The following is a 16,046-nucleotide window of genomic DNA, read 5'->3' on the forward strand; positions in this document are numbered from 1 at the left end:
AAAAAATCTGCTGTAGTAATCAACAGTCACTATGTAGTCCTCGTTGTTCCATGCGAACAGATCCGTTGCCGCAACCTGCCAGGGCCTGTCTGGGATACGGTGAGGTATCATGGGCTCTTTGACATTTGATGGGTGGCGTTCTGGACAAATGGAACATTTTCCGACAATGTCCTCAATGTGTTTGCACATTCCGGGCCAAAACATAACGTCACGTGCTCTTTGTTTGCATTTTTCCATGCCCATATGTCCAGCATGAATTTTTGTCAACATCTCTTTGAGACTGGTAGGAATGATGATTTTCTCCCCTTTGAAGACGATTCCGTTGATTTGTGACAGTTCGTCTCTGTGGTTCCAGAATTCAGATATGCTCTGAGGGCATTTCCTCCTTTCCTCAGGCCATCCTTCATGTATGACTTTGCTCAGCAGTGTGAGTGGTGCATCTTTCTCTGTTCCTGCTCGGATTTCCTTCAGTTTTGAGTCACTCATAGGTAAGCTGTTGTACACCATGTGCACCTGCACATCCATGCCTTCACTGAGGCTGCTGTCCTGGTAGCTAAGAGACTTTCTGGAGAGCGTGTCTGCGACAGGAATGTCTTTTCCTGGACGGTGAATGATTGTGAAGTCGTACTTCTGTAGCTGAAGGATCATTCTCTGTAGCCTTGGTGGGGCTGCGGCTAGTGGTTTCCTCATGATTGACTCGAGGGGCTTGTGGTCGGATTCCACAATGACTTGTCAGCCATAGACGTACTGGTGGAAACGCTTACATCCAAACAGAATTGCATATAGCTCTTTCTCGATTTGAGCATAGTTGATTTCACTGTCTGAGAGAGATCTGGAAGCGTAGCCGATGGGCTTTCCTTCTTGTAATACTGTGCCTAGTTTGTACTTTGATGCATCCACTTGTAGTCTGAGCTCTTTGTTGGGGTTGAAGTAGGCAAGAACTGGTCCTGGTTCTCTGGTGATTAGGTCTTTCATTTTCTGAAATGCTGTGTCATGTTGTTTGTCCCACAGGAACTCATTGGATTGTTTGAGCAACTGACGCATGGGTGTATTGATTTCGGAGAGGCTCGGGGCAAACTTGGCTAAGTAGCTAACCATGTCTCTAGCTCTGCGCGATTCTTTGGCGGCTCCATCTTCTTGATGGCGGAGATTTTCTCTGGATCCGGCTTAATGCCATCAGTTGAGAGGCGATGCCCGAAATAACTGATCTCGGTGGATCCGATTATGCTTTTCTCGGGGTTGAGCCGGATACCTTTCTCCCGTGATCTTTGTAGCATCGCATGGAGGTTCCTGTCATGTTCCTCTCTATTCCTGCCATAGATGAGGATGTCGTCTACGATTGTGACTACTCCATCGAGGCCTTCATAGGTTTCGTCGATCTTCCGCTAGAATTCATCCTGAGCGAAGACCAAATGGTAAACGCAGAAATCGGTAGCGTCCAAATGGTGTGTTGAACATTGTTAGCTTAGATGACTCTTCCGTGAGCTTGATATTCCAGTATCCTGATCGTGCATCCATTACACTGAAGTAACGTGCTCCCACTAGCTTGGGTGTGACGTCATCTAGCGTTGGTAGAGGGCAATGAGGGCGTTTGATAGCCTTGGTCAAATCTCTGGGGTCGAGACAGACTCTGAGCTTGCCTGTACGTGGTTTCTCAACCATTACTAACGCGTTGACCCACTCTGTTGGTTCTGTTTCCCGGACGATGATTTCTGTATTCTCCATGCTCTGCAGCTCCTCCTTCAGGCGACTATGTAGAGCAAGGGGTATCCTTCTCGGTGGGCAAACCACAGGGGTTGCTGCTGGGTCAAGGTGAATAGTGCATTCACCTGGGAATAGTCCGATTCCTTTGCAAACGTCAGCAAACTCCTCCATGACTGTCTGCTTATCAACTGGTGCTGTCAATGATAGCACTAGCTTGATGAGGTCCATGTCTAAACATGCCTTTAGACCTAGCACTGGAGGTGCTGGAGTGTCAATAATGTAAAAGTCCAGCATCATGTTGCTTTCTTTGTACTTGCATTTCATCACGCACGTGCCTTTTACAATGAGCTGCTCACCCCCATAGCCGGTCAGTCTGCGTGAGGTGGGCTGTAGCTCACACTCATCCTTCAAGCTGTGATACTCACTCAGAGGAATTACGTTAACCTGAGCTCCAGTGTCTAGTTTAAACTTAAGCTCTTTGCCCTGTTTTCCTATCTCAATATCGGCATAAGATTACTCAGTCCCTGAAATCTGTTTTTTCTGTGACACAGAATCAATAAACAGTTCCTCTGCATTTGGCTCTCTATCTGGCATTTGGCTGTCAGTCACTGTGTGTACTGCTTTTCCGAAAACAGTCTTACAAACTTTAGCAAAGTGGTTCCGTTTACCACATTTAGTACATTGCCTTCCTTTGGCAGGGCAGTACTCCTTTTCTCCATGCCAGTTGCTTCCACAATATCCACAGTTTTTGAAGCGTTTTATGTCTGTGTCGCCCATTTTTAGAACTCTCGCTGTTCTTTCTGTTCTGAAACATGCTCTCTGGGCGGTGTTCTTTGGTGTGTGTCTATTAACTGCGTGCACTGTCTGTTCACTCGAGCTGCTCGTGGCGCCGGTTATGGTTTTCAACTGTGCTTGAGCTAGATCGCACGAGATAGCCATGTCCATAGCTTTGTCTAGCGTTAGCCCGGACCCAACATTCAAAAGTTTCTCTCTCACATTAGCTGAATGTATTCCAAACATGATGCGGTCTCTGACCATCTCATCTTTATCTGAATATACACAGTCTTTTACCAGCAGTTTTAACTCAGTCACGAACTGTTCAAACGACTCACTAGCTCCTTGTACTTTCTCCTGAAATTTGTACCTAGCGAATATCGTATTTGTCTTGGGCATCACATATGCTTCAAAACGGTCAAAATAACTTTTCAGTACCTTTGCTTCATCTGCAGTGAGAGACCATGTGTTAAAAATGTCTCTCACTTTTTCTTCGATCCACAGGGGTAGGTAGCTACATTTCTCTTCCTCTCCTTTTCTTTTCAATGGACCCGAGAACATTAATTCCATGTGTTGCTTGAACTTGCACCATTCTCTATGTAAGTTCAAGGATTCCCAATTCATTTGAGGTAAGGGAGCTCCAACGATGTCCATTTCAAATCCCTGTTCTGACACCATGTCTTGTTTTGCACATTTCGAACAAAAATAATAAATTGCAAGACAACGGAGTATTACAGTTTAAACTGTTTAATGAAGCATCAGGTCTGTAAGCTTTCTCAATCAACACAGCACCGTGTGAACAAGATGGAGTCAGGACCCCCTGGGTCTTCTAAACAATAGCAGTCCTTACAGATGCCTGCAGGCCAATGACAACTCAGCATGTGATCACATGTGAATATAATAGGTATTCCTTACAGATGCCTGCGGGCCAATGATAAATCAATATGCAAATGTTACAAATGGTGTTAGGGAAATTGATGGCATTGAAGGCTGATAAATCCCCAGGGCCTGATAATCTACATCCTAGGGTACTTAAGGAAGTTGCCCTAGAAATAGTAGATGCATTTTTGGTCATCTTCCAAAATTCTATAGATTCTGGAATAGTTCCCATGGATTGGAGGGTAGCTAATGTAACCCCACTATTTTAAAAAGGTGGTAGAGAGAAAATGGGGAATTATAGACCAGTAAGATTGACATCGGTAATGGGGAAAATGCTAGAGTCAATTATAAAAGATGTAATAGCAGAGCACTTGGAAAACAGTGACAGAATCGGAAAAAAGGTAAATCATGCTTGAATAATCTACTGGATTTTTTGAGGATGTAACTGGTAGAATAGGTAAGGGAGAACCAGTGGATGTGGTATATTTGGACTTTCAGAAGGCTTTCAATAAGGTCCCGCATAAGAGATTGGCATGCAAAATTAAAGCACATGGGATTGGGGGTAAGGTACTGACTTGGATAGAGAACTGGTTGGCAGACAGGAAGCAAAGAGTTGGAATAAACGGATCTTTTTCCAAGTGGCAGGCAGTGACTAGTGGGGTATTGCAGGGATCAGTGCTAGGACCCCAGCTATTCACATTATATATTAATGATCTAGACGAGGGAACTAGATGTAATATCTCCAAGTTTTCAGACGACACAAAGCTGGGTGGGCGTGTGTGCTGTGAGGAGGATGCAGAGAAACTCCAGTATGATTTGGACAGGTTGGGTGATTATACTGCATTTGCCATGCATCTGCCCAATGTGGAGAAATGCGAGGTTACCCACTTTGGTGGCAAAAACAGGAAGACAGATTATTATCTGAATGGCAATAGATTGGGAAAAGGGGAAGTGCAACGAGACCTGGGTGTCCTTGTGCACCAGTCGCTGAAGGTAAGCATGCAGGTGCAGCAGGAGGTTAAGAAGGCAAATGGTATGTTGGCCTTCGTAGCAAGAGGATTCGAGTACAGGAGCAAGGATGTCTTGCTGCAGTTGTACAGTGCGTTGGTGAGACCACACCTTGAGTATTGTGTGCAGTTTTGGTCGCCTTATCTGAGGAAGGATTTTCTTGCCATGGAGGGAGTGCAGCGAAGATTCACCAGGCTGATACCTGGGATGGCAGGAATGACGTATGAGGAGAGATTGGGTCGATTAGGCTTATATTCGCTAGAGTTTAGAAGAATGAGAGGGGATCTCATTGAAACTTATAAAATTCTAACAGGGCTAGACAGGCTAGATGCAGGAAGAATGTTCCTGATGGCGGGGGAGTCCAGAACCAGGGGTCACAGTCTAAGGATAAGGGGTAAGTCATTTAGGACTGAGATGAGGAGGAATTTCTTCACCCAGAGAGTGGTGAACCTGAGGAATTCTCTACCACAGAAGGCAGTTGAGGCCAACTTATTAAATATATTCAAGAAGGAGTTCGATATATTTCTTAAGGCTAAAGGGATCAAGGGATATGGAGAGAAAGCAGGGACAAGGTACTGAATTTGGATGATCAGCCATGATCGCATTGAATGGTGGAGCAGGCTCAAGGGGCCGAAAGGCCTACTCCTGCTCCTATCTTCTATATTTCTATGTTTCTATTTTCAGCAAGCCGATGGTTTGCTTGATTATGGATCTGGTGGAAATGTGGCTGGAGTTGTAGCGCTCCTCAGCTTCGTTGGATGGCCTCCTCAACGGCGTCATTAGCCACGTCTTCAGGGGATAGCCCTTGTCTCCAAGTAGCCATACAAAAAGTTGGTCTGGCGGACTGAAGAGTGGAGGCACACTAGACTGCCACAAGATGAAGGAGTCATGGCAACTGCCAGGGTATTTAGCGCAAACATGCAAAATTTCCTTCTTGTGGTCACACACCAGCTGCACGTTGAGGGAGTGGAAGCCCTTGCGGTTGACAAAAATACCTGGATTGTGATGGGTTGCCTTAAGGGCCACATGTGTGCAGTCTACGATGCCCTGCACCCTTGGAAAGCCTGCCAGATTAGCAAATCCAACCGCACGCGCGGTTAAACTTGCTTGATCCTTGGAGAAGTTGATGTAATTGTGCACAATGGCAAAGAGGGCATCGGTTACCTGCATGACGCAAGTGTGTACGGCCACCTGGGAGACGCCGCTGATGTCTGCTGTTGATCCCTGGAATTAGCCTGAAGCAAAAAATTTGAGTGCAGTGGTGACTTTGACGGCCACTGGTAAGGGGTGTCCACCTGCTCCTCTGGGCTCCAGGTCCTTGCGCAGATGTCACCCCCTCTCACGAAAGTCTGAGCCTCCTTTGGGACTGCTGCTCAGTCATGTTGAGGTAGCTCATCCTCTGTCTGTAAACGCTGTTTTGGGGGTATCTCCTGTGGCGGCGTGCTTCCATGCGCTGGCGCCTTCTTGCTTGTGCAGCTTCAGGTGGGTGAGCAGCAGCTTGGCGCTCCTGTTGTTGCTCCTGCTGTTGGTGCTGCTGTTGCTCTGGGTGCTGCTACTGCTGCGGCTGGTCTACATCCAAATCTGATGTCCAGGAGGAAAGGAAGTAAATGGTTCCCATGCTTCTGGTATATACCTCAGTTGAGGACGTGCTCAGTCAAGGTGGGGAGAGGGGTTTCCCAGGAGGTCACACTGGATGTGGGTCTCAGCCTCAAAACTTCCACAACAATGAGTAGGCCTGTTAAAAGTTCTCCCAGACCTGAGACAACAAAGTACTGCCACCTGCAAATGAGGATTGCTGAAAACTCCTTTTTAATGGTGGAGCTGCAGCTGTTAATAAACCATCCACTTGTGAGGCCGCCAGGATTAATTGGCATGTTCCAGAGGAGACGTGCAGCATGGGGGAAATGTGTTAAATTCAGAAAGTCCTCTCAAATGGCATTATAGAGGTTGTTAAGGGCCTTAAGGGCATATCCCACCTCCTGAAGGCGGGGTGGAAACGGGGTCTGAAACCGTGCTTTAGGGAAAATTGCTCAGAAGCGAGCTGGAGGCGAGATCGGATCCACCCGCCATCTTTACTAATTTAACACCTCACACGCCTTCAAACCCGCCTCCTCAGGCCTGGCAAAATCCAGCCCTGTGTGTCTATTATGTAAAGAAGTTTCCTAGAAATTTGTGCTATTATATAACTTTGACAACAATAAATAATGTTAGAAGATACATCTCAGGTAATTTTGTCAACATAGATGACTGGAGGTTTAATGGTTTTTGCTACAATAAATAAATATATATTTATTGTGGAAACTTATTCGAGTAGAGTTTCCGCTTTGGGTGCAATTAGAAATCCGGGCGCAAATTGCGCTAGTTTTCTGAATTTAATCTTTTGGCTCAAACTAATTTGCATATCACCAAATATAAAGGCCGCAAATTTAATAGAGCTCAGAGGGCGTGTTTGGAGGCGGGTCAGTAGCGAAAATCTGTTCTTGTTGTTAGGCAGTCCCTCGGAACCGAGGATGACTTGCTTCCACACTAAAAATGAGTTCTCAGGTGACTGATGAGACCAATGCGGGACCTACAGTCTCTGTCACAGGTGGAGCAGACGGTGGTTGAAGGGGCGGGTGGGTGGGGTGCTTGGGTTGACGTGCACTCCTTCTGCTGTCTGCGCTTGGTTTCTGCTTGCTCCCAGCAAAGAGGCTCGAGGTGTTTGGCGCCTTCCCAGATGCTTCTCCTCCACTTTGTGTGGTCTTGGGCCAAGGATTCGCAGGTATCGGTGGGGATGTTGCACTTTTCAAAGGAGGCTTTGAGGGTGTCCTTAAGCATTTCCTCTGCCCACCTGGGGCTCTCTTGCCGTGTCGGAGCTCTGAGCAGAGTGCTTGTTTTGGGAGTCTCGTATCGGGCATGTGGACGATGTGGCCCGTCCATTGGAGCTGATCAAGCGTGGTCAAACCTTCAATGCTGGGGATGTTGGCTTGAGCGAGAACACTGACGTTGGTGCGCCTATCCTGCCAATGGATTTGCAGGATCTTGCGGCGGCAGCGTTGGTAATCGGGGAGCAGTACTGTGTGGCGGGGGCAGGTTGGTAGAGGATTTTTGTATTAAGGATGTTTAGTGTAAGGCCCATGCTCTCATACGCTTCGGTGAAGGTGTTGACGATGGTTTGGAGTTCGACCTCAGAGTGTGCGCAGATGCAAGCGTCGTCTGCATACTGTAATTCGATGACAGAGGATGGGTCGACCTTGGATCTGGACTGTAGGTGACGGAGGTTGAACAGTTTCCCGTTTGTTCTGTAGATTAGCTCCACTCCAGCGGGGAGCTTGCTGAGGGTGAGATGGAGCATTGCAGCCAGGAAGATCAAGAAGAGCGTTGGTGCAATGAAAACAGCCTTGCTTGACCCCAGTCCATACATGAATTGGGTCTGTGGTGGATCTGTTGGTCAGAATCACGGCTTACATGTCATCGTGAAGCAGGCAGAGGATGGTGACAAACTTTTGAAGGCAGCCGAATTTGAGTAGGACACTCCATAATCCCTCATGGTTGACAGTGTCGAAGGCCTTTGTGAGGTCTAAGAAGGCCATGTACAGCAGTTAATGCTGTTCCCTGCATTTCTCTTGTAGTTGACACGTGGTGAAGATCATTTCCATTGTGCCCCTTAGTGGGCGGAATCCGCATTGCGACTCCGGGAGGAGCTCTTCAGCCACTGGGAGAAGGTGATTGAGGAGGATTCTTGCGATGACTTTCCCTGTGGCAGACAGCAGGGAGACTCCTCTGTAATTACCGCAATCGGACTTGTCACCTTTCTTGAAGATGGTCACGATTACGGCGCCTGAGATTCCCTGGCATGCGCTCCTCCTTCCAAATAAGAGAAATGAGTTAATGTATTCGCACCAATAGTGCTTCTCCGCCATGTTTTAATGCATCAGCGGGGATTCCATCTGCTCCTGAGGCCTTGTTGTTCCTTCAGTTGTCAGATGGCCTTTTCAACCTCATGTCGGGCTGGGCTTGTGCTGAGGTGGTGGCGGGTAGCATGCTGCGGGATGGAGTTGAGGACACGCACGTCGAAGACAGAGTCTTGGTTAAGGAGATCTTCGAAGTGCTCCTTCCAGTGGGCACTGACTGCCTGTCTGTCCTTGATGAGTATCTCTCCGTTCTTGGCCCGCAGTGGGGTAGGACCTTGGGTGCTTGGGCCATAGGTGGTCTTGACTGCGCTAAAGAATCCACGCACGTCGTGGTTGTTGGCTAGCTGCTGGATCTCCTGCGCTTTCTCCACCCACCATCTGTTCTTTAGGTTGCGAGTTTTTTGTTCGACCTCGGCCTTCAGGCGTCTGTAGAGCTGCATTCTTTCTCACGAGTTCTGTTGCTGTTTCCAGATCAGGAATGCCTTGTGCTTGCAGTTTATTAGCTCCTACATCTCCTGGTCATTCTCATCGAACCAGCCTTGGTGATTCCTGGTCGAATGACCGAGCATCTCTTCACAGGTGCTGATTATGGAGGCCTTAGGGTCGATTTTCCTGAAGTTGTTGGGAAGAAGGCTGGACTACAACTTTTGGGTTTTAGACCCGCCTACTTCGACGTCCAGCCAATCCGCGCGATTTTCCCTTGATTGACCTTGTTGAACCCGCCCAGCGGGCTCAGCAGGCCAATTAAGGGCCACCCGGCAACAGGTGACGTCACAAACTGCAATTTCATCTGTCAAGAGTGTTTCACAGCTGTTTGAAGCTGGTAAACACTGACAGTCTGAGTTCTAACATTAGTCCTTCTGCACAGACTCAGTTAGAACTCACACCGGCACTCAAAGCTGAAGGCTGTCACTTTTCACAGATCGCAGCCATTCAGCTTTAAGTTCCGGCTGAGTGATGGGCTCCTGACGGCTACAGGAAGAAAGGCTGTTAAGGTAAGTACAGGTAAGTAAAAGTTCTTTACACACTTTAGACACACCAAACACACTTAGCTTTGCACTCATGCACCCATCACTCACCTGAACACCGACATCGCGACCCCTCCAACTCCTTCAACCTGACGGCCCGCCTGCTCTAACCTGGCGTGGTTTGGAGCCGTCGGGAATCCCACACGACACCCCTCAAAATAGGGATTAGGCTAAAAACTGCCTGTTAACTACCTGCTAACAGGCAGTTAATTGGCACTAATCCCTTCCCGCCTGGTTTCGGCGGGTCCCAGTGCGGGGCGGGTACCCGCCGCCTCTGAAAGTTGTGTGGAGTGGGGTTTTGGGCGGGATGGTATCGGGACCCCTGAATTCGGGATTCCACCCCCCCCCACATGCCTGAAACCCCGCCTGACGGCTCCACGAAAATCGACCCCTTGAGTGCAGACCAGGCGCTGTCTAAAAGATTGACGGCGGGTTGCGAACCCACCACCAACCCACCTCCACACTACTTTAGCAAGTGTCGGGTCAGCGATTCCCGATCTGACCCGACACCAAATGGCGGGAGAGGCTCTTAAGGCAGTTAACAGCTTGTGTTAACTGCCTTGATAATCTTATTTTAACTGGCTGTTGTGATTTTGCAGCTTTTTCTGCATGCTGCCCGTCGTCAGGCAAACGTCGTCAGGCCGGTTTAGCAAGGAACTGAATTGTTGGCAGCTTAAAAGCGGTCCTACAATTTGGCTAAGTTTCAAATGCCACAACTTAGTGCTTTGAGGTTTTGGGACACATTTTGCAGCTCTACTTATCTTGTGAGCGTTCAAGCTGAAATCCATCTGCAGTGTGACCTCCATGGAAAACCCTCTGACCACTTTGGCTGAACGCAAACAACCTCTATTCCTCGACTGAGATATATACCAGCGGTATGGGAACCATTTACATCCTCTCATCCAGGTTGTCAGATTCAGAGGAAGAGCAGCAGTGGCAGCAGCACAGAGACAGCAGCAGCAGCAACAGGAGCGCCAACCTTCTCCTCAGCCACCTGATGATGCACAGGGCAGAGGGCATCAGCGCAGGGCTGCACCTCACCACAGGGGATACCCCCAACACAGGGTTTACTGGCCAAGGATGAGCTTCCTCAACGTGACTGAGCAGCAGTGCCAAAGGAGGCTGAGACTTTCGAGAGACGTAGTCGCTGACATCTGCGCAATGCTGCACCAACACCTGGAGCCCAGAGAAGTGGTGGACTCTGTCATGAATCTTACCATTCATGTAGAAATGACTCATGAAATAACACTGGGCGGCCAGCTGGTGGCGCCGTCCAAGAAAAGTATAAATACTCGGGCATGGACCCAGCTTGCTCAGGACGTTTTTGTAACCAGGAACTAGTGATGTAACTAGAACTCATGGTTGTGAAACAGTTGATTAAAGCCTTGTTTTTAACTTAGACCAAGTGCTTAGTAGTTTTCTTACGTCAGACACTCCTTACTAGTGGCTGTCAAAGTCACCACTGCAATCAACTTCTTTGCTTCGGGCTCCTTCCAGGGATCAGCTGCAGACATCAGCGGCATCTCCCAGTCAGCCGCACACACCTGCATCACGCAGGTTACCGATGTCCTCTTTGCAAAGTCGCACAATTCCATCCACTTCTCCACGGATGAAGCAAGTGTAGCCGCGCGTGCGGTTTGCTTTGTAAATATGGCAGTCTTCCCAAGGGTGCAGGGCATTGTAGACTGCACACATGTGGGCATTAGGGCACCCCATCACAGCCCAGCTGTATTTGTCAACTGCAAGGGATTCCATTCCCTTAACATCCAGCTGGTGTGTAACCACAGGAAGATCATCGTGCATGTTTGCGCAAAGTACCCATGACTCATTCATCCTGCGGCAGTCTACTGTGCCTCAGCTCTTCAATCTGCCAACGCAACTTTCCGGATGTCTACTTGTAGACTAGGGCTAACCCCTGAAAAAGTGGCTCATGACACCTATGAGGAGGCCATCAAATGAAACTGAGGAGCGCTACAATGTCAGCCACATTTTGGCCAGAAGCATCGGCTTGTTCAAAATGCGATTCCAATGCCTCCACAGATCCGGTGGAGCACTGCAGCATGCACCAGCCAGGGTCTCCAGAAACATCGTGATCTGCTGTACCCTGCACAACATCACACAGCAGCGTGGCTTAGCGCTGCCTGAGGAACAAGTGGCTCAGCGCACAGCCTCCTTTGAAGAAGAGAAAGAGGAGGAGGAGGAGCCATGCCTTGCGGGGCCGGATGTGGCCAATCCAGCAGCACGCAACCAAATTGCTGGCTGTCAGGCAAGGGATGCACTCATCCATGCCAGATTTGCATAGGCTTACGCTTCAACCACAGGTGGCTGGCAGATGGAGATGAATGTCAGGATGAGCTGCTTAACACGCTATACATCAGCTGTCCAATAAACGGTGCTTTCCTATCACTCTCACCACCATCATTACAAATGCAAGTAGCCCTGAGCCTTCACTGTCCAACTTCCATTTCTCAGCACACATAGGCCAAAACTTCAAATATTTGCACTCACTTTTGTTTAATGCAATCACAATCTGGATGACAAGCGATACTTTTTCACACAATAAAACACCCGAGTGACTATTTGTGTGTTAATTTCCTCTTACGTGTGCTTCTATGTGGTGCTTCCCCTGTGGCTCCAGCAGATGTCGAGGCACCTTGCTCACTTTGATGCTGCGCCTGCTTAGACGCCTTTAGCGGGCACCCTCTGGGTTTGAGAGCCTGGGAGGGCTCCTCCACAGTCTGCTCTTCCTGCGACTGTGCAGGGGCTGAGATGGCTATCTCATTTGGGTGCAGAATCTGGGGCTCTGACGGAGGGCACCGCAGTGGCATGGTCATGTGAACGCTTGGAGAGGAGCCTACACTTCCTTGTTGTCGGCCACCAACATCCCTCTCATGGGTCACCAGTACTTCACTGCTAGCAAGTGGCTGGAGAGCACCTTGCTGCACACCAGTGGGGACCATGAGGACCCGTCTCTGTACTGACAGTCCTCATAACGGGGTCATCCATGTACCTCTGGTGCCTCTCCTCAATAGATGCCCATCTATCCTCCATAGCAGATCATCTATTTGGAAGAGTCACCATGCTCTGTTGATTCTGGCAAGCTATGTCCTTCAAGGAGGTTGCCACCCTCTCCATGGTGGCATGTTCATGCACCATTGCTCCACCATGGCAGTGCTCATGTTTGATATGGACTCCTCCATTCTCTGCACACTCGCAGTTACCGTGGATGCAAAACCTGTCAGAAACTCCTGCACTTGTTGCTGAAGTTCCAGAGGCACAGCGTCTGCATGAAGCTGAGCAGAGCTTGGAGAGTCCTGCGACCTCCGACGAGGATGCTCCACTGCTGTGGCTGTCTCCACCATGTGCTGATGCTCACTTGTGAGCTGTGATACACCAGGTGACAACACTACTCTATGTCACAAAGGACCCACCAAGGTGTGAATCTCTGCGCTGGAGCTGGGTGTGCAGAATCCTGGTGATGCTGCTTCCTCAGAGGCTGCAGGTTCTTCTGAGGATTCATCCAACTCTTCCTCCTGGACAGTGGGGAGGGGGGCTCTCGATGGTCCTGTGGGAGAGTAAAGGCATGAGTTAGACATCTGATATTTAGGTAGCAGACACATCCTATTGTGCAGATGATCAAAAGTCAATCTCTATGAACATCATTTGCCATTTCAGTCAATCATGAAATATAAAAGAGGGTTTAAAATGTATTCTGTCACCAACGTCATCTAATGCACCCGTCTCTCCGTCCCCCACTTCCAGCTCTTTGCCACCTCCCACTATCTTGTGAGAAGCCTCCTCAGCACTTGTCAATGTCGCCAAGGATGGTGGCCCTCCTCCTGTCTTCGCTCTCTCCCTCTTATTGTGGGCTATCTTTTCCTGCAAGGAGGGATACAAGTTGAGTTTGATCGAGAGTGATGGAGTGAGTGTGAAGAATCCATAACATAGAAGCTTAGAGGAAGACCAAGATGGAGTGAGATGCCAAGAGAAAGGTGCCTCTCTGTGCGTTGTTAGTTGTTGCCACTGCATATCAGTGAGAGCGAGTGTAAGGGCTGCATAGTAGGATGGGGAAGTGATTCTGTACATAGAGAGAGAGGGATATGTAAGGGTGCAAGGGAAGTAAGGGTAAGGAGGGATGTGGAGGAGCAGGCTGACAATGCAGAGTGCTGGTGATAAAAAGAGAAGGTAACCATATCGACAGTTTCCTAGAAGTAAAGGGAATTAAGGGTTACGGGGAGCGGGCAGGAATTTGGACATGAGTCTAGGTTTGGATCGGTCATGACCCTGTGGGTAGCGGAGCAGGCCCAGGGGCCGTGTAGCCTTATCCTGCTCCTATTTCGTGTGTCTAATTCTGTTAGATTCAGGAGATGGTTCTGTGATAGTGGATTGGCGGTTAGGATCAGCCATGATCTTATTGAATGGCGGAGCAGGCTCGAGGGGCCGATTGGCCTACTTCTGCTCCTATTTCTTATGTTCTTATGTAAGTGTAATGTGTTACTCATTTTGGATGAGCGCAGAAGATCATTGAAGCATTTTCGGCACTGCACCCATGTGCGTGAACAAACTGACCTAGCGCTAACCTCCTCAGCAATTCACAGCCAGGCTGCCTTTGTTTGCTGAGGAGGCTTCCTCCAGCCATCGCGAGGGAACAGAATGTCCCTGCGCCCTCTTACTCCCTGAAAAGTGCTTGGAGGGAGTCTTCAGGAAATCTTGGTGAAGCCTTTGACCTTGCAGTTGTCATCAGGAGTTGGACGATTCCCAGAGCAGCAGAAACCAAATGAGAAGCTAGGGCTACATGGAGCCCTTTAAAAACAACTGAATGAGTGACGTCAGCAGAGGCGAGCAGCAGACCTGCTCCCACTCATTGGGCTGGGTAGCGTGCACGGCAGCCTTAATGAGGCCACTTAACTCAGAATCCATATTGGGGAGTGGCTGAAACTGGCAGCAGGACCGGAACCCACCGGACAACCCAACTCCAAACCGCCTCCTCCGTTAAATTCGCAGCCAAAATCTTCCATGAACCAGCATTTTAGAAAGTAATTGATTTGGGGATTTTTCTTGCATTAAAAAACATTCCTTGATATATTTAAAAGTGGTAACCAGTTTTATCAATACAGCTGAAAATAGGTTTATCACAAAAAAAACATTTTTAATAAGAGTGTCTAGCCTACCACCCGTGAGTAACCTGATTTAAAAAAAACTGAAAATAACTTTAAAAACTATGCAGAACCATTTACTAGTTTCACTGGTTTACAGTAGTCAGTATCTTTGCAAATTTAAGATCTTTAAAAAATAAAAAGCTTTTAAAAAGGTGCCTAGTAGTGTCCTTGCACCTAAAAAAAACCCTTAATTTTAAGAGCCTCCTCGAAGGCCCAGAAATGGCCGCAATTAGCGGTAACTCGCCATGGTGATTAATTTGATCCGGGGTAGTGACCAGTTTTGAGGATGGGGACTGGCTTCCAGCATGATGTTTTTTAAACCAGTGCAAAAGATCACAAGAACTCAATTTGCGCTGGACATAACTTGCGCTTGAAATTCCTCGATCTTTTGTGCTGGTTTGGCTGATTTTGGGCGAATTGCACTGAAAAAAAAACAGTAGAAACTTTAGGCCATAGGGTACATTTTACAAACTTGTGTTCACAGCACAGAGCTTTAGGCCATAGGGTACATTTTACAAACTTGTGTTCACAGCACAGAGCTTTGCCTGCTGGAAGAGTAAATTGGGAATTTGACCATGGAAATCAGTGGGCCTCGCAGGATTTTTCATCCATTAAATTGAAAGGATTGAAAACCTGTGGAACCAACTGATCTTCGAATTCCCGATATGTAATCCCAACGAGCAAAGTGCAATTTTCTAAGATTAACCCTATAGCCATGATTTTGCTTTCATTACAAAATGGAAATATATTGTATGTAAATAAATCTACAATTTTTGAACATTTACTGTAAACTATAGGATAAATTTTATAAATCTGCGCAACTGGCCCAGTGGTCGCACATATCGGGAATTTGAACAGAGGTCAGCGTACATCACTAGATTTTTCATTCAATAAAATTAATGGATGGAAAATGCTGATGTCTGTGTCCAAATTCCTGATCTTTGTTCCAAGTACATGTCATATATATGAAAGTATCTCACTGACTGCAGTACTTTGGATTTGATCTTCAGTATAGTTTTACTTTGAAATTAAATGATTTAAAAAAATCCACAAGCAAATGCAAAATATCATTAAAATACTGCAGATGGGGATTTTACACCAGTGAGTTACCAATACACAAATAGTGCTCAGCAGAATTTTAACTCCAAAGACTTGACACATTTGCCCTCAATAAAACTTAGGCTAAACTTGTTAAGAAATTAGTTTTGCATATGATCTCCATGAAGTTTGAAGAAATCATTTAAGTTAGAGGGAAACAAAAGGGTTTTATTAGAAATATAAGTAACTTTGCTCTATATAAATCAGCTTTTATGAAATTTCTGTTCCATATTTTAGCAAATATACCATTGTGGATGTTATGGCACTTTGTATAATTTTTCCTGTTACTTTTGCAATATCACCTTCTACTTTAAAGCACACACAAATTAAGCTTATGGAATCTGTGTGACAGTCTGCTAAGCTTACCTGCTCCAAATATGTCAATCACAGTGGCAATAATCTGTTCATCAGTTAACAGAGCTGCTTTTTGCTCCAAGTTTTTGTTTTCACAGAGCGCAATCAAAACATCAGTGATATCTCGAACACAATTCTATAAAATTAAA

At 47.3% G+C, this 16,046-nt stretch overlaps 1 protein-coding gene across 1 annotated transcript in view; it reads right to left on the minus strand.

The window, feature by feature from the left end:
* Window positions 1-16,046, minus strand: part of cyp1d1 (cytochrome P450, family 1, subfamily D, polypeptide 1) — a 145,808-nt gene that overhangs the window by 115,677 nt on the left and 14,085 nt on the right. The window contains exon 3 of the mRNA XM_085986303.1: window positions 15,910-16,033. Within this exon, the coding sequence (XP_085842429.1) occupies window positions 15,910-16,033 (124 nt within the window). The remainder of the gene's footprint in view (window positions 1-15,909; window positions 16,034-16,046) is intronic.

The sequence above is a fragment of the Somniosus microcephalus genome, chromosome 1 (assembly GCF_052327205.1).
Source record: "Somniosus microcephalus isolate GS21.2 chromosome 1, FLI_Smic_1.0, whole genome shotgun sequence".
In the NCBI taxonomy this organism is placed as follows: domain Eukaryota; kingdom Metazoa; phylum Chordata; class Chondrichthyes; order Squaliformes; family Somniosidae; genus Somniosus; species Somniosus microcephalus.